Source organism: Haematobia irritans, chromosome 2 (genome assembly GCF_050003625.1).
Source record: "Haematobia irritans isolate KBUSLIRL chromosome 2, ASM5000362v1, whole genome shotgun sequence".
Lineage (NCBI taxonomy): Eukaryota > Metazoa > Arthropoda > Insecta > Diptera > Muscidae > Haematobia > Haematobia irritans.
The window spans coordinates 23432774-23459754 of NC_134398.1; the positions used below are offsets into that span (position 1 = coordinate 23432774).

A 26981-nucleotide genomic window follows, 5' to 3' on the forward strand; every position below is an offset into this window, starting at 1 on the left:
CAATTTGGGAATTTTTTAAAATAATGGCAATAGACAAATGTTAAAGCAATATTAAATAAAAATAAAAAATATTTTAATAAATGTTTCTCTTCAAATTTAATTGAAATTATACAAAAATAATACAAAAAAAATTATAATTAAAACTACATTCCACAATTTGGGAATTTTTAAAAATAATGGCATAGATAAATGTTATAGCAATATTAAATAAAAAAAATAAATTAATAAATGTTTCTCTTCAAATTTAATTGAAATTATACAAAAATAATACAAAAAAAAGGTTTTATTAAATAAAACTACATTCCACAATTTGGGAATTTTAAAATAGACAAAAATAATGGCAATAGACTATTTAATGTTATAGCAATAATAAACTAAAAAAAAAAAATAAATTAATATTTTTCTTTAAATTTAATTGAAATTATACAGAAATAAAACATATAATTTATATGTAAAACAAAACTTAAAAATTTTATTTGGAATTATTATTTTTCGTTTTTTTTTTTTTTGTTTTTAATTTATTTTCATACATACCATCTTCATGAGTTCGCACTATGATTGGATGCGAGCGCGGTCCATCGCCCACCGATGTACCGGCCAACACCCATATCTTGTATTCGGTCCAACGTTTCAATTCATCCAAAACAATGTTCGTTTTGTCCAAAGTGGTAATGGTGGCCTCAATATCGGAGCGACCAACCTCTACAAAGAATACCCTATAATAGATAATACGGCCATTTGAACGTTCCCGAGGGGGAGGCAACCAATTAACAGCAATCGTAGTTGGCCCGGTAGCCGTGGCAGTTATATTACGTGGTGGGGCACCTGGTACTACAGATATACAAAGTGGAACAGGAACAAATGCATGTGTGTGCAATGATATTATGTTCGATTTTATTTTCGTTTTGTTGGAAATATAGGAACCCATTAAATTAATCCAAAAACAAAACATAAGAAACAATGGGATAAGGATAATAATATGGTGTGGCATTTTCGTTTGATGGTAATGCAATGATGATGAGAGTTGTCGATTTGTTGTTGTTTGTTTTTAATAGCCACATAATGATGATAATTAATAGATTAAATATTATTTTGTTGTTGTTGTTGTTGATAGCGTTTTTAATGAAATTAACAGCATTTCCATAAATGTGTGATTTTGTAACAAAAAAGTCCAAAATTATAAAATTTGTTTTCGGGGGGGTTTAATTAAAAGCGATATGAAAAGAAACAAAAAATAATAAAAAAATAAAATAAATATTAAACATTAAATTAACAATTACTAAAAAAAAATAGTACTAAAATTTTTATAGAAAAAAATTGGCTTAAAATTAAAAATATAATAGAAAATAATAAAAATTTACCAATGGTTTATGCAAATTTCTTTTTATATTTTAATCAATATATATATTTTTAACATAGAAAAATTAACCAATTTTTTTTAATTTAATTTCACTGTCATAAATAATTTTGAATGCATATTTGTTTGGTTCTGTTTACATATGTCTAACTAAGATACTACCATTTTTGGATAAAATTATTTTATCCAGCACCACACCGCAATTAAGAAAAAAATTGAAATAAATCAATAAATTATAGTAAAATTGGAAATTTATATATTATAAAAACCATGCATACTCGTAAATTAATTAAGTGTATGCAAAACAAATATAGTTTTGGCAAATTATTCTTGCAAATAAAATATATAAATAATAAAAACTAATTCAAAATATGTTTTTTTTGTTAAAAATTAAATAAATAAATTCATTTTTTTTTATTGTATTTTAAGGTGCTTAGAAATTATACAAACAAAAACATGCAAAATGAGACATCACAAGAAGCCAAGGGTGCTTTTATTTTTTTTTTTAGGGATTTAACATTGATGTGCTTAGGTAACAATTAAATTTTAGACTTCACTATAAATTAAAAAAAAAATATATATTTATTTATTTAAAATTAAGGGTGTCAATTTCACAATAAATTAAAACAAAAAAAAAAAAAAATATATATATATATATATATATATATATATATATATATATATATATATATATATATATATATATATATATATATATATATATATATATATATATATATATATATATATATATATATATATATATATATATATATATATATATATATATATATATATATATATATATATTTATTTATTTATTTATTTATTTATTTATTTAAAATTAAGGGTTTCAATTTCACAATAAATTAAAAAATATATATTTATTTATTTAAAATTTTGGGAACTTTTTTTTTTGGTTTATTATTATTTTTTTGTCGCTAAAGAATTATTATTTTGGAAACTGGGTAAGAGGAAAACATTAAACAGTGACACAGTCTTTTTGCATAAACCATTTTTGTGGGATAGGATTTTTGTGTAAAAACAAAAGACAAAAAAAAAAATTAAATAAAAAATATAGGCCTTAAAGGTGCATCTTACAAACTATAAACTGGAAACATATTGATGTGTGCTGTTTTTAATTTTAGAAATGTTATATAAAATGAATAGGAAAAACTTATTGGAAGGCATGCCGCTTACTTTAAGTAATTTATTATAAAAATTTAAATAAATAAATAAATTTGTGGCTACTAAAACATATGTGGTTTGGAAATACATATATCCGCTTTGAGCTAAAAGCATGCATATAATTAAAAATAAATTTTTATAAATAAATAAAATATTTTTTTTTTTTAATAAATTCTCTGGTAATAAATTAAATTCTAGTAGAATAAATTAATTATAATATATGAATTTTAGATATCAATTCGGTAGATTGTTATATATTATAAATATTAATCAGCGTGCTCATTTTCATAGTGCCTAAGCTTATATACCCTTCACCTGGATTTTACGCCTGGTGTTATGCTACAAGGAATTTTCAATAATTTAAAGGATGATCAAAAAATGTAAAAGCTTTAACACAAACAGACGTCGAATGAGCCGTTTAGAGTCAAAAATAAATGTCATGGAAATCGGATAAAATTTGATGGTTCCGAATGATATGAGTCATAAAGCCATATCTCTTATTGGTACTAAACATTTTTCTCAAGAAGTCATTTCGAAACATTTTTTTTTTTTTTGAGAATTTGAACAAGCCTTAGAATTTTCCGGATAGATTTTAATTTCTAGTACCATTTATATTAAATTAAAAAAAAAAATAATAATAAATAAAATACAATTAAATAAAAATTGGTTTGATTTGTTTCAAAAATCAATTTTTTATTATTTTATTTTTTTTTAATATTGTAAAAAATTTTTATTGTAAAAAATTAAATAATTTGACATTAAAACGAAAATGGAAAATAAAGTAAAAAATCGGTCTATCTGCGCTTTATATTATTTTGCTAAGTAAGCGTTCTCATTTTCATAGCGCCGAAGCTTATATACCCTTCACCATGAATTTTACGCTTGGTGTTACACACAAAAAAATTTTAAAAAAAATATTCAATTAAAAATTTAATTGATTCAACAAATTTTTTAATTGAAACCAAAATCAATCATTAAAAATTAATTGGATCAATGAATTTCGTGATTGAATCAGAAAAAAATGTTTGTGTGTATGCACACAAAAAAAAAATTCTGATTCAATCACGAAATTAATTGATCCAATTAATTTTTTAATTGAAATATCTTCAATCACAGAAATGATAGTATCAATTAAAAATTAATTGAAGGTCAATTAAAAAATTAATTGGTCCAATTAAAAAATTAATTGATACAATTAATTTTTGTTGTAATTAAAAAATTTGTTGATTCAATTAAATTTGAATATTGTTTAAAACTCAATTAAAATTTTAATTGGAAAATTTTAAGTGAATTTTTTTTTCTGTATGCTGTAGGAATTTCTCAATCATTTAAAGTAATATAGACATGTTTGTTTATGGATCTGAACATAACTCTCAAGACAACATATAAGATATATGGTTTATATGGAGGCTATTACGGAACAACTTTATGTTCTTTGAATATTTTGTGGTAAGCCTTAGGATTTTTCAGACTGATTTTATTCCTCCTACCATAACATTTAATGTAGACGACAAAGAAATACGTCTACAAAAATTACTCTAAAAATAACGAATTTAATGTACAGACAAATTTGGGGATATATTAATCCAAAATTGTATGAATTTATTTTCCATAATTTCCTTTGCACTTTAGTGGCTCATTTTTCCCCCATTTAACCTACTAACTTTAGGCATTAAATCTTTAGTAAAACATAACAATATATTAAACGAAATATCAACATATTGTAAATATTTGAGAGTAAGCAGTTTATAAAATGTCCTTAAAGTAAAACTCAAAAACTTTTCCAAGTGTCATTGTTAAAAGGCAAAAACGAGCAAATGAATCAATAACAATGAATAAATTGCAAACATTTATTGTTGCTATTATTATGGAATATATTTTTCTCTTCAACTTCAATGAGTTTGATGTTAATTAAAAAATAATGACAAAAAAAAAACACAGTATAACAATTTCATAAGTTTGCCATGTGAATAGTTCACAATGTAATCGGACGTAACAGAATACAATGACCAGAGTAGAGGTCAAAGAAAACAATTAAATGATACACCGTATGTGAAATAAGAATTATTGTATAATAATTTTATAGGAAATGGGGGCAAAAATGTTCCATGTACTAATAGGCATATTAGAGAACTCCGAAGAGAATTTCATTTCGGTGATTTATGCCCTCATGGTCCGATATTCGGAATCGCAAACCCTGTTGTCATAATTGGTACAATTGTAAAACAAATGGTAAAATGTGCAAATTATTACTCTTCAACAAAGAGGTACTTCAAAAATTTTCTATAGAAATAAAACTTTTGAGAAAATTTTCTATAGAAATAAAATTTTTGAGAAAATTTTCTATAGAAATAAAATTTTGACAAAATTTTCTATAGGAATACAATTTTGACAAAATTTTCTATAGAAATAAAAGTTTTGAGAAAATGTTCCATAGAAATAACATTTTGAGACAATTTTCCTTTTGAATAAAATTTTGACAAAATTTTCTATACAATAAATTTTTTGAGAAAATTTTCTAAAGAAATATATTTGTGAGAAAATTTTCTATATAAACACAAATTTTGAGAAAATTTTCTATAGAAATTAATTTTTTGAGAAAATTTTCTATAGAAATAAATTTGTTGAAAAAATTTTCTATAGAAATAACATTTTGACAAAATTTTCTATAGAAATAACATTTTGACAAAATTTTCTATAGAAATAAAATTTTTGAGAAAATGTTCCATACAAATAAAATGTTGACAAAATTTTCTATAGACATAAAATTTTCTATAGAAATAAAATTTTGACAAAATTTTCTATAGAAGTAAAATTTTGACAAAATTTTCTATAGCAATAAAATTTTGACAAAAATTTTCTATAGAAATAAAATTTTGACAAAATTTTCTATAGAAGTAAAATTTTGACAAAATTTTCTATAGAAATAAAATTTTGAAAAAATTTTCTATAGAAATAAAATTTTGACGAAATTTTCTATAGAAACAAAATATTGAGAAAATTTTGTACAGAAATAAAATTTTGACAAAATTTTCTATAGAAATAAAATTTTGACAAAATTTTCTATAGAAATAAAATTTTTGAGAAAATTTTCTACACAATAAAATGTAGACAAAATTTTCTATAGAAAATAATTTTGAGAAAATTTTCTATACAATAAAATTTTTAAGAAAATTTTCTGTAGAAATAAATTTTTGAGAAAATGTTCTATATAAACAAAATTTTTGAGAAAACTTTCTATAGAAATAACATTTTTGAGAAATTTTTTTTTTGAATTAAATTTTTTGAGAAAATTTTTTATAGAAATAGAATTTTGAGAAAATTTTCTATATAAACAAAATTTTTGAGAAAATTTATTATTAGTTATTTATAGAAATTAATTTTTTGAGAAAATTTTCTACAGAAATTAATTTTTTGAAAAAAATTTCTATAGAAATAACACTTTGCCAAAATTTTCTATAGAAATAACACTTTGCCAAAATTTTCTATAGAAATAAAATTTTCCAGAAAATGTTCCAAAATTTTTTATAGAAATAGAATTTTGAGAAAATTTTCTATATAAACAAAATTTTTGAGAAAATTTATTATTATTTATTTATAGAAATTAATTTTTTGAGAAAATTTTCTACAGAAATTAATTTTTTGAAAAAAATTTCTATAGAAATAACACTTTGCCAAAATTTTCTATAGAAATAAAATTTTCGAGAAAATGTTCCATAGAAAGAAAATGCTGACAAAATTTTCTGTATAAATAAAATTTTGACAAAATTTTCTACAGAAATAAAATTTTGACAACATTTTCTATAAAAATAAAATTTTGACAAAATTTTCTATAGAAATAAAATTTTGAGAAAATTTTCTGTAGAAATAAAATTTTTGAGAAAATGTTACATAGAAATAAAATGCTGACAAATTTTTCTATAGAAATACAATTTTGACAAAATTTTCTATAGAAATAAAATTTTTGAGAAAATTTTCGATAGAAAATTTTGAGAAAATTTTCTAAAGAAATAAAGTTTTTGATAAAATTTTCTATAGAAATAAATTTTTGAGAAAATTTTCTATATAAACAAAATTTTTGAGAAAATTTTCTATAGAAATAAATTTTTTGAAAAAATTTTCTATAGAAATAACATTTTGACAAAATTTTCTATAGAAATAAAATTTTTGAGAAAATTTCCATAGAAATAAATTTTTTGAGAAAATTGTCTATAAAAATAAAATTTTGAAAAAATTTTCTATAGAAATAAATTTTTGAGAAAATTTTCTATAGAAATAAAATTTTGACAAAATTTTCTATAGAAATAAAATTTTGGCAAAATTTTTTATAGAAATAAAATTTTGAGAAAATTTTCTATAAAAATTATTTTTTTGAGAAAATTTTCTATAGAAATAACATTTTGACAAAATTTTCTACAGAAATAAAATTTTGATAAAATTTTCTACAGAAATAAAATTTTGATAAAATTTTCTATAGAAAGTTTTCTATAAAATAAAATTTTTAAGAAAATTTTCGGTAGAAATAAATTTTTGAGAAAATGTTCTATATAAACAAAATTTTTGAGAAAATTTTCTATAGAAATAACATTTTTGAGAAAATTTTTTTTAGAATAAAATTTTTTGAGAAAATTTTTTATAGAAATAGAATTTTGAGAAAATTTATTATTATTTATTTATAGAAATTAATTTTTTGAGAAATTTCTATAGAAATAAAATTTTGACAAAATTTTCTACAGAAATAAAATTTTGACAAAATTTTCTATAGAAATACAATTTTTGAGAAAATTTTCTATAGCAATAAAATTTTTGAGAAAATTTCCATAGAAATAAAGTTTTCGAGAAAATTTTCTATAGAAATAAAAGTATAGAGAAAATTTTCTATAGAAATAAAATTTTTGAGAAAATTTTCTATAGAAATAAAGTTTTTGATAAAATTTTCTATAGCAGTAAATTTTTGAGAAACTTTTCTCTATAAAAAAATTTTTTGAGAAAATTTTCTATAGAAATAACATTTGACAAAATTTTCTACAGAAATAAAATTATGACAAAATTTTCTATAGAAATAAAATTTTTGATATAATTTTCTATAGAAATAAAATTTTGACAAAATTTTCTATAGAAATAAAATTTTGACAAGATTTTCAATAGAAATAAAATTTTGACAAAATTTTCTATAGAAATAAAATTTTGACAAAATTTTCGATACAAATAAAATTTTGACAAAATTTTCTATAGAAATAAAATTTTGACAAAATTTTCTTTAGAACTAACTTTTTTGAGAAATTTTGCTATAGAAATAAAATTTTCTATAGAACTAAATTTTTTGAGAAATTTTTCTATAGAAATAACATTTTGGAGAACATTTTCTATAGAAATTAAATTTGAGAAAATTTGCTATAGAAGTAAAATGTTGACAAAATTTTCTATAGAAATAAAATTTTGACAAAATTTTCTATAGAAATAAATTTTTTTCCACATTTTGGTAGATTATTTTGGTCTCGAGTGGAACTAACTTTTTTGAGAAATTTTTCTATAGAAATAAAATTTTTGCGAAAATTTTCTATAGAACTAAATTTTTTGAGAAATTTTTCTATAGAAATAACATTTTGGAGAACATTTTCTATAGAAATTAAATTTGAGAAAATTTGCTATAGAAGTAAAATGTTGACAAAATTTTCTATAGAAATAAAATCTTGACAAAATTTTCTATAGAAATAAAATTTTGACAAAATTTTCTATACGAATAACATTTTGAGAAAATTTTCCATAGAAATAAAATTTTGACAAAATTTTCTATAGAAATAAAATTTTGACAAAATTTTCTACAGAAATAAAACTTTTGAGAAAATTTTCTATACAATAAAATTTTTGAGAAAATTTTCTATAGAAATAAAATTTTGACAAAATTTTCTATAGAAATAAATTTTTTTCCACATTTTGGTAGATTATTTTGGTCTCGAGTGGCAACCTTGATCGCAAATCGCAAGAATTTAGTTTTCATATAATAAAAAATTTGAGATAGGCTGGCTATTAAATCCAAATGCCTATTTGAACTACATACTAAAGACACTTATAATGCCAAATTTGAAGTTTGAATTTTTAAGGATTATGTAAAATTTCACCAAACGAGTATTGTGAGATTAGGAACATGAGAGATGTTCCGATATTCGTGATCGGTGGATTGTAAGAAAATACATTAAACTTATTAAAAGTAAGTTGTATTGTTCGCTAACATTTGGAAAACTAATTACCAAATAAAGAAGATGAAAAGTAAATTAAATTAAAATTATTAAAAAGTAATATAAAATAAATTAATAACAATAATGACAATTAAATAATAATTTATAAAATAATATTTCATACATTATAGTAAAATTCAAATTATAATTCTATAAAATATATTAAATTGGAATAATTTAGAGATTTTGTAGAATTGTAATATGGCCATGGATTTAGCGCCTGGTATTATGCTATTTTCAATAATTTTAGGGATGATCAAAAGTTTCAGTTATTATAACAAAAAATAATAAATAACAAATTAATAATAATTATGAAAATTAAATAAAAATTAATAAAATAATATTTAATAAAAATAGATTAAAATTAAAAAAAAAATACATTAACTTATATTAAATTGAAATTTTATAGAATTGTAATATGGCCTCTTGAAAAGTGATATTACCTCTATAACGATTCACTCTAATATTTATGTAGCCCATATGAATATGATTGATAAAAATAACAAGGACAAAAAATACATAAATGTACAATACAAACAATAAATGGATTTTTTAATAAAAACAAACATCCATTTAACTTGTGAAAGACATCAGCATCAGACACAAATATAAAATCACACTAACTGACAGGCGAAAATAACAAGTGCAGATGCATTAATTAAAATTTATATTGGTGATAGGTTGTAAAATAATGGACAAAAAAATAATAAAATACATAATGTTGAGTCATAACCTTTCATTTGGATATTATAAAGTGGTGTATTCAAAAAAAAAAAAAAAAAATGTAAAACCAAAGAGGTGAGTGTTATTTTAGCTCTTGTAGCGGAATATTTGTAACATTAATTGAAGCAAGGTAATTAAATTTAATTAACTGAAAATAAAACATAAATCTATAGAAATTATTTTAATAATTTCATCATCACATACTTTGACTGTAAATAATTTTAACAGTAAGTTATGGTCAAAGTAACAGGATTATTTATAGAAGTAAACTAACTTTTATATACAAATACGAAATATTCGGTGGCTAACTCCTATCAATTTCAAATTTAAACACAAAATTTTATTTTGACAAAATTTTCTATATAAAAAATTTTTTGACAAAATTTTTCTATATAAAAAAAAATTGACAAAATTTTCTATAGAAATGAAATTTTAACAAAATTTTCTATATAAATAAATTTTTTTACGAAATTTTCTATAGAAATAAAATTTTGAGAAAATTTTCTATAGAAATAAAATTTTGACAAAATCTTCTATAGAAATAAAATTTTAAGAAAATTTTCTTTAGAAAAAAAATTTTGACAAAATTTTCTATAGAAATAAAGTTTTGACAAAATTTCCTATAGAAATAAAATGTTGACAAAATTTTCTATAGAAATACAATTTTAAGAAAATTTTATTTAGAAATAAAATTTTGACAAAATTTTCTATAGAAATAAAATTTTTGAAAAAAAATTCTATAGAAATAAAAATTTTGAAAAAAAATTTTCTATAGAAACAAAATTTTGCAAAAATTTTCTATAGAAATAAAATTTTGACAAAATTTTAATAGAAATAAAATTTTTAATAGAAATAAAATTTTGACAAAATTTTTATTTCTAAAGAAAATTTTATAGAAATAAAATTTTGCAAAAATTTTCTATAGAAATAAATTTTTGACAAAATTTTAATGGAAATAAAATTTTGCAAAAATTTTCTTTAGAAATAAAATTTTGACAAAATTTTCTATAGAAATAAAATTTTGGCAAAATGTTCTATGGAATTTTAAATTTTAACAAAATCTTCTATAGCAATAAAATTTTGACAAAATTTTCTATAGAAATAAAATTTTCACAAAATTTTCTATAGAAAAAAAAATGTTGAAAAAATTTTCTATAGAAATAAAATTTTCACAAAATTTTCTATACAAATAAAATTTTGACAAAATTTTCTATAGAAATAAAATTTTGAGAAACTAAACATAATGCCGACCTACGCCTTCATCTGACAATTCATGCAATATCTGTTGCATACTTTTAGGGTTGATGAGAAACACTCATTTTTGGACATCTAAGATCAGTTGAAAATTGATGTTACATTGGCAACCTATTCCAAAGTTATCAGTGAGAATGGAGTTTTAAAGGTATAAAGGTATCAGTACTTCGTTATCTGTCACCTTTGAATATTTTATTCTTTAACAGTTGGCCAAAAAGGAACTACGACATTATTATAACATAACACGATTTACGCTGTAACAACGCCTTATTAAAACTGGCCATAAATATGGTCAAAATCTTATAGTTAAAGTTCGTGAAACTAATGTTTTCGGTCATCGTGAAGCACCTTGTTGTCAAACTCATATGGTATACAAAACTTGGTGGCAAAATCGAGCTGTTGACACAAGTTAATGGTGTGAAAAATAAAATCCGTAGTCGCTCAAGAACAATTGGACAGTCGTGCTACTTTAGTTGCTTTTTTCAAACAGCAATACTTTTGTGCCACTAAATGCAATACCTTTATACATTCTTGTGCAACGTCCTTTTTATCGTACTGTGCCACTTTTTATTGACATTAATTTATAACAATAATTGGACCGTTGTGCCACTTTAGTTGCTTTTTTCAAACGGCAATATTTTTGTGTCACTAAATGCAATACTTTTTACATTCTTGTGCAACCTTTTTATCGTACTGTGCCACGTTTTATTTACATTAATTTGTAATGTAATATTTTTTATACGTTTTAATCCAAAATCTGGCTAAGATTACGGAAATGAGCGGTATCTTAAAAAAAATAATCGAGATGACCAATCGATTACTGTATTTGTGAACAATTTCCCCTTTTGTATCATAATGTTTTCAGGGGTCACTAGTACAGCCGAAAGGTGTGCAATGAAAATTTAATTTAATCTACTGAATTTTAATTATCAAGGAGTGGTTTTGAATGAAATGGTGATAAAATTATAGTGATATTAATGAGGATCTAAACTGAATTAAAGAAAGAAAAGAAGGCCTGAATAATTAACACAAAATTCCCATGAAAAATCACCTTGGCTGTTCAAGTCCACTACCACCTTGGCGGCTATGCTAACCCGCAAAATTATCGTCCGGAAAACAACCCAAGAGTGGTTATAAAGGAGCATGTCTATCTTCAATATATGGCTGTGTGGTGCGGTTTATGATAAGACAGGATAATTAGATCTTACATTTTTGTTTAGAATCTAAAGGAAATTTTTTTTTTTGTATACACACACAAAACAAAAAAAATAATTATTTCCTCCCAAACGAAATTTTAGAAAAACAAAAATCGTTTCTCATTTGCTTTTCGCTGTAAGGAAGTTTATTCGGAAGAAAAGTATATAATTTTTGTGATAAACGTTTGTTCTTTTCGAGGATGTAAAAACAATTTCATAAAGATTAACTCAAAAAAAAAAAATCTTTTCTGGCTAATTGGATTTTCCCTCACATCTCTCTCTCTCTTCTACGATTTTTTTTTAGGTCTTAGCACCTTTTTCTGTAATACAAACAATGTAGCAGAAATTATTCGATATTATAATTTTTTTAAATTTTACCTTTCGCCTGGCTGGAGAATCGAACCGTGGACCATACAATTTGTAAGCCAACACACTATCCACTGGGCTACGTAGCTGTTATTGTCATCAGCAGATAATTATCGCTATAGCCACTAATGCGCTTTACAGACTATCAGTTATTCCGGACGACAATGCTCGTGTCGAACATATCCCATATATTGTGCACACTATAAGTTAAGTCCGAAGGCATAATCGATACTGCTGCATGTTTATGGGATCGATAACACATTTACCAATTATTTAGTCATGGCCGACAAGTCGTATCGATCCGACACACTGTAAGATTTCTTACAAACACCGCCATGCCGTCCGGAATAACTTATAGTCTGTAAAGCGCATAACGCACAAGCAACGCAAACAGTCAAAGAATTATATTTATGTAGGTAGCATCGTTTTCGGCGCCCACTAGCCTATTAAAGAAACTTTATTTAACAAAAACATACGCTTATTAGGGCACCGTGGAGCCGTGGTTAGTACGTCCGCCTTGCATACCAAGGGTCGCGAGTTCAATTCCTGCCTCGACCGACCACAGAAAAGTTTTTTTTTTTTAACCATATATTCCAGATATGTGCGGAAGATTCCGAAAAGATGTTCAATATTACATACTACTATATTTTTATTATGAAATTTTTATTATGAAACTGTAAAATGTGTCTTATTAAAGACTTAAAGTCTTAAAAGAATAGTGCTTGATATAAACGAAATGGAGTGTGTTTTTGGTCCAAAAATAATTTTTTTATTGAAAAAAGATAAAAAAGTATAAAATTTTTGAAGTAATTCAAAAAACCCTAACAAAGAAAAACGTTTTCGGTACACGTTTTCCAAACGTTTTTTTTCTTTGCGTGTACTCTTTCGTTTCCCAGAAAATAAATCTCTTTTTTTCAGTGCAAAAAAATCTGCGAAATCTGTACTCTTAAACGACAAAGGTTTACCGACAATGCTAATTCTCAATTAGGTGATATTAGCTGGTAAGCGAAATCTTATGATGTGACATTTGAAAAAATACTTTCCTCCGGAACGAAATTTTGGACAAGGCATTAAAAATTCGTTAGTAAAACCGAATTTAAGACGAATTTAACGATTACCTTAAATCTATATTATTTGCTTTTACAGAATATTTTTTAGCTTAAAAAAAATTTTATTTTCTTTGTCTAAAATTTCATTGCTTAGAAAAAATAACTTTTCTTTTAGTGCACATGGAATAATCTATGACAATAGCGGAACTTCAATTCGAGACCTCAAACAAAATTCCTGAATCTTTCGAGGACTTTTTTCGATTAGATTATGCAAAATTTCATGAAAAAAAAATTTTGTTTTGATAGCATGGTCTGGTGGTGGTCAGTTGACTGATAAAAAAAAAATACTTTAGTTGTGTATTACTGACATTCACAAAAGAAAAAGAAAAAAATTACGATAAAAATGTTCCCCAAAAAAATATTTTATAGCAAATAAAAATAAATCTATTTACACTTCCTTTTAATCCGTTGACCATAACTTTACTGAATATTAATATAAAAATTAAGAAAAAAAAATTTTTTTTGAATATGATTGATTATGATTGTATATAGTACATTTATTTATCATATATAGTGTATATGTGCATAGTAGTGTATTTTTTGCATTGGGTGCAGAGTACTGTTATTGACTTTTTTTCTGAATAATAAAAGTGCTATTTTATTTGTATTTATTTATGTGTAATAATCATGAATATTGTTTATGTTCATGTTTATCGATCTCCACAAAAAAAAAAAAAAAATGGTGCTGGTGCATTAAAATTTTTATTTTATTTGCTTGGTGCATTGAATGGTGCAAAATGATACACCACAAATATATCGATAAGTAAAAGGTGTCATAATAATCCCATTAATTTATATTGCATTTTGTTGTTAATAATATTAACTTGGTGTTTATAAGGTGTAAATTTGTGGTTGTGGTATAGATTGGTGCGTCTATAAATAATATTGATAAAATTAAAAAAATATATATATATAACTCTATTGTGCTTTGTTTTAAGGACACGCATGCTGTGACGTAAATAGAAAAATATATTGAATGTGAAGTGCACAAAATATTTGTATATAAAGTGCAATTAATAGGTTAATGGAAGACCCTAGGGATTCGGAAGTTGTCTTTTTTTTTAGAAATTGGACATTAGCTGGACTTATCGATTTGATTTTTAAAATTTTACTTAAGAAATGTGTATGTATGTTTTAGCCTAAAGTATGCACAGGTTTGGTCAAATTTAAAATAGTACTGGAAGATTTTTAAAATAATAATTTTTAAAAATAATTTTGAGTGATACATAGAGAAAACATATTCCATCGATTAAAGGCTGGGTTTAATAATAATTTAATTTATATTTATTTATTAGTAAATAAATAATTTTGAAGCCAACACGGAAAAATGTATATAAAAACAAAATCTTTGGAGGTGGAAAAGCCTTTTTTTAATGAAAGCCTACGGAAAGAACCATCATTTTTTTGCTATTGTCTAATAAAAGGAAAAAAATTATAGGTTAATTTTAGAAAATTTTAACTAATGACAAAACAATTAAATATCGACAAATTTATAAGATACAACTTCACTCAAAGAAAGTGAACTTAAGGCAAGTTATTGCTTTTTTAGTTTGTGAATTATCAGAAAAAAATCACGAAAATTTTTCCAGCTAAAGTCTTGAGTTTTAAAAAATATTCAATTAAAAATTTAATTGATTCAACAAATTTTTTTAATTGAAACAAAAATCAATCACAAAAATTACTAGTATCAAGTAATTTTTTAATTGGCTCTCAATTAATTTTTTAGTTGTTACTATCATTTCTGTGAATTGAAGACATTTCAATTAAAAAATTAATTGGATCAATTAATTTCGTGATTGAATCAGATTTTTTTTGTGTTATTACACAGAAAAAATTTTCACGAAAATTTTTCCAATTAAAGTCTTAATTGAGTTTTAAAAAATATTCAATTAAAAATTTAATTGTTTCAACAAATTTTTTAATTGAAACCAAAATCAATCACAAAATTTAATAGTATCAATTACATTTTTAATTGGATCAATTAATTCTTTAACTGGCTCTCAATTATTTCTTTAGTTGATACTATCATTTCTGTGAATTGAAGACATTTCAATTAAAAAATTAATTGGATCAATTAATTTCGTGATTGAATCAGATTTTCTTTTTTGTGTTATTACATTTTCAGAAAGTTTTTTTTTACTTTAATCATTTGCGTATGCTCGATAAATGAACTAAAATAGGGAGAGAAATCTTACTTCCTACAAACTAGTTCAGAGTTATAAATTTAACTACAAATGCTTCCATCTTGATGTTGACATTTTGAAATGTTGAACTGCAAATTTTCTTTTAAACTACGCAACAATAAAAAAAATAAATGTGTCATAATATTTCTTGATTATTTAAAAAAAGATTTACTTATTTTGCATAGAAAAAAATCACGAACATTTTTCCAATTAAAATCTTAATTGAGTCGTAAAAAAATATTAAATTAAAATTTTAATTAATTCGACAAATTTTTTAATTGAAACTAAAATCAATCACAACAAGTATATACGGCCGTAAGTTCGGCCAGGCCGAATCTTATGTACCCTCCACCATGGATTGCGTAGAAACTTCTACGAAAGAATGCCATCCATAATCGAATTACTTGGGTTGTGGTATCTTTAAAACTTCTTAACATCGTTTTCTAAATTGTGAGTTAGTCCATACGTGGTATATAGTAGACAAAAAAGTTATGTATAGGTAAGTCTACAAATAATTACGAATCGATATGGACTTTTTGCACGATACGTAGAGAGCTAGAATTGAAATATGGGGTCGCTTATGTGGGGCTATATACAATTATGAACTTCATATGGACCAATTTTTGTGTGATTGGGGATCGATTTATGTGAGGGCTATATATAACTATAGACCGATATGGACCTAGTTAGGCATGGTTGTTAACGGCCATATACTAGCACAATGTACCAAATTTCAACTAACTCGGATGAAATTTGCTCCTCCAAGAGGCTCCAAAACCAAATCTCTGGATCGGTTTATATGGGGGCTATATATGATTATGCACTATGGACTGATGGACCACTTTTGGCATGGTTGTTAAATATCATATACTGCCACCAGGTACCAAATTTCAACCAGATCGGATGAATTTTGCTTCTCCATAAGGCACCAGAGGTAAAATCTGGGGATCGGTTTATATGGGAGCTATATATAATTATGGACCAATTCCTGCATGGTTGTTGGATACAATACACTAACATCACGTACCAAATTTCAACCGAATCGGATGAATTTTGCTCTTCCAAGGGGCTTCGGAGTTCAAATCTGGGGAATGGTTTATATGGGAGCTATATATAATTATAAACCGATATGGACCAATTTTTGCATCGTCATTAGAGACCATATACTGACACCATGTACCAAATTTCAGCCGGATCGGATGAAATTTGCTTCTCTTAGAGGCTCCGCAAGCCAAATCGGGGGATCGGTTTATATGGGGCTATATATATATTATGGACCGATGTGGACCAATTTTTGCATGGTCATTAGAGATCATATACTGACACCATGTACCAAATTTTAGCCGGATCGGATGAAATTTGCTTCTCTTGTAGGCTCCGCAAGCCATATCGTGGGATCGGTTTATATGGGGGTTATATATACTTATGGACCGATGTGGACCAATTTTTGCATGGTTATTAGAGATCATATACTAACACAATGTACCAAATTTCAGCCGGTTCGGATGAAATTTGCTTCTCTTAGAGGCTCCGCAAGCCAAATCTGGGGATCGGTTTATATGGGGGCTATATATAATTATGGACCGGTGTGGACCAATATTTGCATGGTCATTAGAGACCATATACTTACACCATGTACCGAATTTCAGCCGGATCGGATGAAATTTGCTTCTATTAGAGGCTCCGCAAGCCAAATCGGGGGATCGGTTTATATGGGGGCTATATATAATTATGGACCGATGTGGACCAATTTTTGCATGGTTGTTAGAGACCATATATTTACACCATGTACCAAATTTCAGCCTGATCGGATGAAATTTGCTTCTATTAGAGGCTCCGCAAGCCAAATCGGGGGATCGGTTTATATGGGGGCTATATATAATTATCGACCGATATTGACCAATTTTTGCATAGATGTTAGATACCATATACCAACACCATGTACCAAATTTCAGCCGGATCGGATGAAATATGCTTCTCTTATAGGCTCTACAAGCCAAATTTGGGGGTCCGTTTATATGGGGGCTATACGTAAAAGTGGACCGATATGGCCCATTTGCAATACCATCCGACCTACATCACTAACAACTACTTGTGCAAAGTTTCAAGTCGATAGCTTGTTTCGTTCGGAAGTTAGCGTGATTTCAACAGACGGACATGATCAGATCGACTCAGAATTTTACCACGACCCAGACTATATATATTTTATGGGGTCTTAGAGCAATAGTTCGATGTGTTACAAACGGAATGCAAAGTTAATATACCCCCCATCCTATGGTGGAGGGTATAAAAATTAATAGTATCAAATAATTTTTTAATTCGGTTAATTAATTGTTTAATTGATTTTCAATTAATTTTTTAATTGAGGCTACCTTTTCTGCACACAAGATTTTTATTTCTGATTTAATCACGAAATTAATTGATCCAATTAATTTTTTAATTGAAATGTCTTCAATCACAGAAATGATGGTATCAATTAAAAAATCAATTGAAAGTCAATTAAAAAATTAATTGAAACCCAATTAAAAAATTAATTGATCCATTTAAAAAATTAATTGATACTATTAATTCTTGTGTTTCAATAAAAAAATTGTTAAATCAATTAAATTTTTAATTAAATATTTTTTAAAACTCAATTAAGACTTTAATTGAAAAAAAAAAATTGTGAAATTTTGTCTGTGTTTGATTCAAGACATTTCAATTAAAAAATTAATTGGATCAATTAATTTCGTGATTGATTCTGATTGATCAGAAAAAAATATTTGTGTGTTTGCAATACATGGAAAAAATATCACAAAAATATTTCCAATTAAAAAGTTGATTGAAACTGTTTTTTTTTTTCAATTATTAAATTAATTGATCCAATTAACTTTTTAATCATTGATTGAACATTTTTAAAATTCAATTACAAAATTAATTGTTAACTTTTTAATCACACTCGAAGGACTAAGTCAGTTAAAAAAGTGATTTATATTTTTTTTTTAAATGTTTAATTAAAATTTTATTTCGAACAACCAATTTTTAAATCAAACTAAAATCACAGTCAGTCAGTTAGGAAATTAATTGAAAATAGCTACGTTTTTAATAAAGTAATTAATTGAGTTTTGCAATTAAATTATTTATTTATTTCTTTATTGTTCATTTTAATCATACAGTAAATGTGTGATAAAAAAGGGAAAAGTAGCATTGGCTGCTAAGGCCATCAGCTAGCAATTAAATTTTTAATGGAATCAATTAAAAATTAATTGAAGTTTGCTAATGAAATCAAATAATTTTTTAATCAAGTATTTCTTTATCCTCAATTAAAACTGTAATTGATACTATAATTTTTGTGATTGATTAAATAATTAGTTGTTGAATCAATTAAATTTTTAATTGAATATTCTTTAAAATTCAATTAACACCTTAAGCTGAGTACTATGTTCACTTTTCAAGCTGAAAACCAACTTGTTTTCACTGTTACTTTTTTTAATTAATTAATTTAGATATATAAAATTATTTGCAAACAATTCCTTGGATCTTTTCCACCCAATATTTGACAAGACTCGATCAAAATATAATAGTCTTCATAAATATATTTGTACTTTTAATTTAGTGTTTTGGTGAAAAAGCCGAACATAGTACTCACCTTTAATTGGAAAAATTTTCGTGAAAAATTTTTTCTGTGTATTTGAAGGATTTTTGCATATTTGATTTAAATTTTTCTTGAATTCAAGAAAGCATCATCGATAAAGAAGTAATTCTTATAATATTTTAAGTGACGTTTAGTTTTTCGTATACAGTGTTAATAAATCTGTAATTTTAATTTATTCATACCATCACTTAAGTGATACACAATTAATTGCATTAGATTTTTTTTGTGGATTGTTTTTAAACAGTGTTAGAAAATTAAAATAAAACAACAATTAAAATTCAAATAGATTATTTTTATATTATAGTCGAATTAAGTCCATATGTCCAATTATAATTTATGTTAAAATATGCACCATTAATAGATAAGTTTTCATCTTCATAGAATTGTTAATGGCTCTCTAAGTAGTTTCCCCAAATAAACTAGTGTACCTAAAATGTTTTAGTGTATAATGTTATATATAAAATAAGTTTATGTATATGTATAAATACAATTACTTTTTGTTTATAGATATATATAAATATCAAAGAATACTAAATATTTTACTATTCTACAACAAACATTTCTCTTAAAGCAAACTTCTTTTCTTCAACATTATATAAAAGAATTCATATAAAATAAATAGAAAAAAAAAACAATTTCAAAATGTTGATGCAAGATTTTTATGATTTTTGTTTTCTAACTAGAGAACAAAATAAATTATTAAATAAAAACGTAGATATATATATTTTTTATATAAACTTATGCTAAAAATGTATGAAAACACATTGCTACAAAATTTTTGTTCCAATTAGTTTTGAGGAAAAATTATAGACTTTTTTTCCCTTATGGCATCTTATTGGATAATAAGAGGTATGATTGTGTTTCAAAAATTTTTTGTTATATATGTATTTTTTTGTATATTTATATATAGTATATATGTATAAATATATATCGCTATAAATATAGTATAGTAATAGTAAGTTTTATTCACGACAAACGTGAAAGCTGTCTTTTTTTTTCGTATAAAAAAATATAAGAAATTGCTTTGCTTACCATATTGTTTTGTACGGACGGGTATTGGTGGGGTTGTTGCACCTTCACCTCTTTGGGAACGAGCAGCCAGCCAAATATAGTATAAACTATCAGGATATAGACCATCTAGCGTATATGATTCAGTATTAGAAATACGCCTAGAATTTTGGGGATGAAATTTTTAATGAAAATATTTATTAGAAATTTTATATAAATGTGGTATTACAAATATTGTATAATTTTTGTTTTATTTAATTCTTATAATTTTATTCTCATTGCTTTGTTTTCTTCAAGGATTATCATCCGTTATTTCGGGACACTCAAAAGAAGGTATATCCCCCAGAAAGGAAAGTGTAGATTAATTTCAGAAATTTTTAACTAAACAGTATTTGTAAAAAAAAAAAACAAAAAGATTTTTTAGATATAAAGTAAATTTTGTAGTTAGAAGGAACAAAGTGGTCCTTAGCGCCTTACAGAGTTCAAGAGGGGAGCCTTTGTGTTAACAATTATAAATTTTAAGGAATTTTGAATTATTTTATGGACGCTACTAATTTAGTAAATCATAAAAATTTCCATGAGCTAAACGGAGTTAAATTGCAATGAGCAGTGTTGCCAGTAGCCCCCAAATTATGATGTTGTAGTCCCAAGATTTCGAACCACAACACCATGACACTGGTGATTGTCTTCGAAATGCTGGAGATAAATACGGAGTTCCTTGTATTTATGAATGAATACAGAAAAAAGTTGAGAACATTTTCTATATAGATTTTTTTGAGAAGATTTTCTATATAGAAAAAAAAAATATGACACAATTTTTTATAAAGAAATAAAATTTTGACAAAATTTTCTATAGAAATAAAATTTTGACAAAATTTTCTATAGAAATAAAATTTTGACTAAATTTTCTATAGAAATAAAATCTTGGCAAAATTTTCCATAGAAATCAAATTGTGACACAATTTTCTATAAAGAACTAAAATCTTGACAAAATTTTCTATAGAAATAAAATTTTGACAAAATTTTCTATAGAAATAAAATGTTGACAAAATTTTCTATAAAGAAATAAAATTTTGACAAAATTTTCTATAGAAAAAAATTTTTACAAAATTTTCCATAGAAATAAATTGTGACAACATTTTCTATAGAAATAAAATTGTGACAAAATTTTCTATAGAAAATAAAATTTGACACAATTTGCTATAGAAATAAAATTTTGACAAAATTTTCTTTATAAAAATATGATTTTGCCAAAATTTTTTATAGAAATAAAATTTTGCCAAAATTTTCCATAGAAATAAAATTTTGACAAAATTATCTATAGAAAACAAATTTTGACAAAATTTTCTATAGAAATAAAATTTTGACCAAATTTTCTATAGAAATAAAATTTTGACAACATTTTTTGTAGAAATAAAATTTTGACAAAATTTTCTATAGAAATAAAATTTTGACAAAATTGTCTATAGAAATAAAATTTAGACAAAATTTTCTATAGCAATAACATTTTGAAAAAAATTTTCTATAGAAATAAAATTTTGCCAAAATTTTCCATAGAAATAAAATTTTGACAAAATTTTCTATAGAAATAAAATTTTGACAAAATTTTCTATAGAAATAAAATTTTGACAAAATTTTCTATAGAAATAAAATTTTGATGAAATTTTCTATAGAAATACAATTTTGACAAAATTTCCTGTTGCAATGAAATTTTGACAAAAATTTCTGTAGAAATAAAATTTGGACAAAATTTTCCATAGAAATACAATTTTAACAACATTTTCTATAGAAAAAAATTTTTACAAAATTGTCCATAGAAATAAATTGTGACAAAATTTTCTATAGAAATAAAATTGTGACAAAATTTTCTATACAAAACAAAATTTGACACAATTTGCTATAGAAATAAAATTTTGACAAAATTTTCTTTATAAAAATATGATTTTGCCAAAAATTTTTATAGAAATAAAATTTTGCCAAAATTTTCCATAGAAATAAAATTTTGACAAAATTATCTATAGAAAACAAATTTGGACAAAATTTTCTATAGAAATAAAATTTTGACCAAATTTTCTATAGAAATAAAATTTTGACAAAATTTTTTGTAGAAATAAAATTGTGACAAAATTTTCTATAGAAATACATTTTGACAAAATCTTCTATAGAAATCAAATTGTGACAAAATTGTTATAGAAATAAAATTTTGACAAAATTTTCTACAGAAATAAAATTTTGACAAAATTGTCTATAGAAATAAAATTTAGACAAAATTTTCTATAGCAATAACATTTTGAAAAAATTTTCTATAGAAATAAAATTTTGCCAAAATTTTCCATAGAAATAAAATTTTGACAAAATTTTCAATAGAAATAAAATTTTGACAAAATTTTCTATAGAAATAAAATTTTGACAAAATTTTTTATAGAAATAAAATTTTGACAAAATCTTCTATAGAAATAAAATTTTGACAAAAGTTTTTATAGAAATAAAAATGTGACAAAATTTTCTACAGAAATAAAATTTTGATGAAATTTTCTATAGAAATAAAATTTTTATTCTTGTTGTTTTGTTATTGTTGGTTTTGTTCTTTAAGCATTGTTATTGTTTTTATTGCAGCTTAAAACCATACATTGACTAAACTACAAGTGTACCTTAACCAACAGAGGAAAAGAATGTTTGTCAAATTTATTTCGGCAAGCCCTATAGACTGCAAGATGGTTGGATGGACGCACGTTTCGGAATTACCACATTCCTCATCAGCATCCTCTACTTGCAGCAAAACTATCAACCAATTATCAGAATAAATTCAGGCAGTTCATTAAACCCAACTATGAACCACACTTGAACCTCCCGAAAAAAGGTTTTGATTGATAGCCGGCTTATGCCGAAATAAATTCAAAACAAACATATATCTTTTCCTATGCCACTGTCAAATCATCGATTTGAATTCAGTTGGCTGGGTTCATTTTGAGCGTGCTTCCTCGTCTTTTTCCATTCTTTTTGTTTTGTTTGTTAGAAGAGGAAGCTACACTTGTAGTTTAGTCAATGTATGGTTTTAAGCTGCAATAAAATTTTGACAAAATTTTCTATAGAAATAAAATATTACAAATTTGCTATAGAAATAAAACTTTGACAGTATTTACTATAGAAATAAAAGTTTGACAAAATTTTCTATAAAAATAAAATTTTGACAAAATTTTCTATAGAAAACAATTTTGACCAAATTTTCTATTGAAATAAAATTGTCTATGTAGAAGTAAAATGTTGACAAAATATTCTATAGAAATAAAATTTAGGCAATTTTTTCCATAAAAATCAAATTGTGACAAAATTTTCTATAGAAATAAAATTTTGACAAAATTTCTATAGAAATAAATTGTGGTAAAATTTTCTATAGAAATAAAATTTTTACAAAATTTTCTGTAGAAATAAAATTTTGACACAATTTCTATTTTCTATAAAAATAAAATTTTGATACAATTTGCTATAGAAAAAATGTTGACCAAATTTTCTATAGAAATAAAATTTTGACAAAATTTTCTGTAGAAATAAAATTTAGACAAAATTTTTTATAGAAATAAAATTGTGACAAAATTTTGTATAGAAATAAAATTTGAGAAAACTTTCTATGCAAATAAAACAATGATAAAATCTTCTATAGAAATAAAATTTTGACAACATTTTCTATAGAAATAAAATTTTGACAAAATTTTCTATAGAAATAAAATTTTGACAAAATTTTCTATAGAAATAAATTTTGACCAAATTTTCTATAGAAATAAAATATAAGAAGCTCCGACTGGATAAGAGAATTTGAAGCTGCAAAACATTTTTTATCGGAGAAAAAGGATGTAGATTTAATTCTGATCGGAGACATAAATATTCGTATTGGTGAAATACAGCAAGATATATGCGATTTATACAGAGATGTTTTTCATGCTGGGACAGACATAAGAAAATCATTAGACAAAGTAACTAACACGAATGGGAAAAGGTACATTGACTATTGCAATGACCAAAATCTGATTGTTGTAAATGGCCAAACGCACGGGGATGAGGAAGGGAATTTTACATATGTGAGTAACAGTGGGACATCAGTTAATGACATTTGTGCCCTGTCCATAAACCTGCTCCAATATATAGATAGTTTCAGAGTCATTGATAAAATTTGGTCAGATCATATGCCCATAACCCTTAATATAAATGTAAAAACCCGGGATGCTTCGGAAGACAAACTTAAATTATTGCCTAAGCTAATATGGAAAGACTCGTACAAAGCAGAATACCAAAGTAACCTTAACAACAAATTGCTAGATACTCACGTAATTACATGTATAAAGGAATTAACGGATATCGTTATTACAGCAGCACCTACACGGAACGGCGACCTGATCTTCAAACCTAATAAGAAGTGGTTTAATAACCGTTGCTATTGGGCAAGGAAAAAATCTTTTAATTTACTGGCCAAATTTCGTAAATCATCACTTGATAGAGATAAACAGAATTATCTAAATGCCAAAAGGAAGTATAAGGAAGTCTGCGAGACGAGTAAGCAAATGTACTATGCTAGGCTCACCCAGAAACTAAACGAAACATCCAATGGGAAAGAATGGTGGAAACTTGTCCGAGAAATAAATGATCAAGAGTTTCATATAAGCAACTGTCTCTCAGCGAATAGTCTAAAAGAACATTTCAGGGAACTTCTCAAGCCAGATCTGGAATTAATTAATATTCACTATGCCCCAGCATTAGTAACAAACAATAGCCTTGACCAGGACATAACAATAACAGAAATAAAGGACATGCTGATGAAGACAAAACCAAACAAAGCCCCTGGTGAGGATCGGATCACGTATGAATACTTCGCAAATGCTACGGACGAATTTCTCACTCAGCTTGCCAAGATTTATTCGAAAATATATAAGGAGAATAGAATAGATTCCGAATTCCAGAGGTCTGTAATATTTCCAATTCATAAAAAAGGAAGTTTAGAAAATCCGGAAAACTACAGAGGAATATCTTTCATGAACACGGTGGCAAAAATATTTATGGGAGTGCTTAATCAAAGACTTGTAAATTGGGTTGACGAGCATAGCATATTAGTGGAACATCAAGCCGGTTTTCGAAAAAATTACTCGACGGTGGACAATATTTACAATCTATCAGCCATTATATCTGCAAAACTGGCCGAAAAAAGGTAGGTATACGCATTCTTTGTGGATTTCAAAGCAGCGTTCGATAAAATATCACGAAACCTATTGATTTACAAACTGCACCATCTCGGAATCTCATACAAATTTGTTAGCATGATTGAAACATTATACAGGAGTACACAATCGGCAGTTTGGAATGGAGAAGAGTTGTCAGAGTTCTTTGAGACGGAATCAGGCCTAAAACAGGGTTGTCTACTATCACCTTTATTATTCGCGTTATATATAAACGATCTGAATGAATCATTGGAAGGGGGGATAAATATAGAGGAGCTCAATATAAGAATATTGCTATATGCTGATGACATCGTCGTTTTGGCTGAAGACCCAGCGACGTTCCAATTCATGATAAATAACTTGGAAGAATATTGCAATAAATAGAGCTTGGTAGTCAACACCTCAAAGTCCAAAGTTATGGTATTCCGAAATGGCGGCAGACTATCTTTACAGGAAAAATGGAAATTTCAGGGCGAGGATCTAGAAGTTGTATCAGAATACAAATACTTGGGAGTCATACTAACCCCGCAAATGAAGTATAAAAAACATATTCAGAACCGAAATTCGCAAGCAAAAAGCGCTATCAATAGCACTTGGAAGAATTTTTTGAAAAAAGATGATATATCATTGCAACAAAAATGGAGCCTTTACATGGCGGTATGCAGATCAGTACAAACATACGCTGCTCAAGTTTGGGGATATGGTAACTTTGAGGATGTCGACCAATTGCAGCGATTCTTTTTGAAATTGGTGTTAAGGCTCCCGGAATCTACTCCAAATTATGCGCTTTATATTGAAACCGAATTGGAAGAGGGTCATCTGTATTCTTTACAGCTGCACACGAAATATATTTACAGAACGTTATTTCAATACCACTCAGAGCGATTGCCGCATAAACTGAGTAAAATAATCGTTGCAAAGAAAATATTTTGGATGAAGAATCTCTTAGATTTAACAAGCAAGTTCGGAGCTCAACAATTTGTAGACAATATGACAGCTAGAGAATGGAGCCGCAATGCCCAGATACTAATTAATAAAATGACCCTTGCTAATAGGGAAAAATCAACCCAAATGGCTCTGCAGAGTAGATCCAGGTTTTATAAAAATCTGGACTTGTCACGAGGAAGACTCTATTTTAATGGTGAATACAATGCCTGGGAGATATCATGGATTTTTAAAGCTCGTTTGGATTTAATATTTCTTAATGCTAACAGCAGAAGTACCAGCGTAGGAAACACCGAGCAATGTACGTTGTGTAACTTAGCCGAAAGAGAAACAATATACCATTTTGGGGGAGTATGTCCAGTGTTAAGAGGTTATCGACTGCAATGCTTTTGTAAACCAATTTTAACCGAGATTGAGCTAATAAGAATACTAAATGGAACCGAAGTCTATGATTGGAGAAATCTGATTAAATATATCACAATTTCTCTACGATATCGCAAACTGATTATAAGCGAGTATGCTTAATTAACTTTTAATTCAATCTGATTTATATTTCCCTTAACTAAAATTAA

At 25.3% G+C, this 26981-nt stretch overlaps 1 protein-coding gene across 1 annotated transcript in view; it reads right to left on the reverse strand.

The window, feature by feature from the left end:
• The window catches only part of Lar (tyrosine-protein phosphatase Lar), a gene marked incomplete in the record, with an annotated part of 1210349 nt that overhangs the window by 46876 nt on the left and 1136492 nt on the right, over window positions 1–26981 (reverse strand). Inside the window, 2 exon segments of the mRNA XM_075293564.1 lie at window positions 535–831; window positions 20282–20418. Of these exon segments, the coding sequence (XP_075149679.1) occupies window positions 535–831; window positions 20282–20418 (434 nt within the window).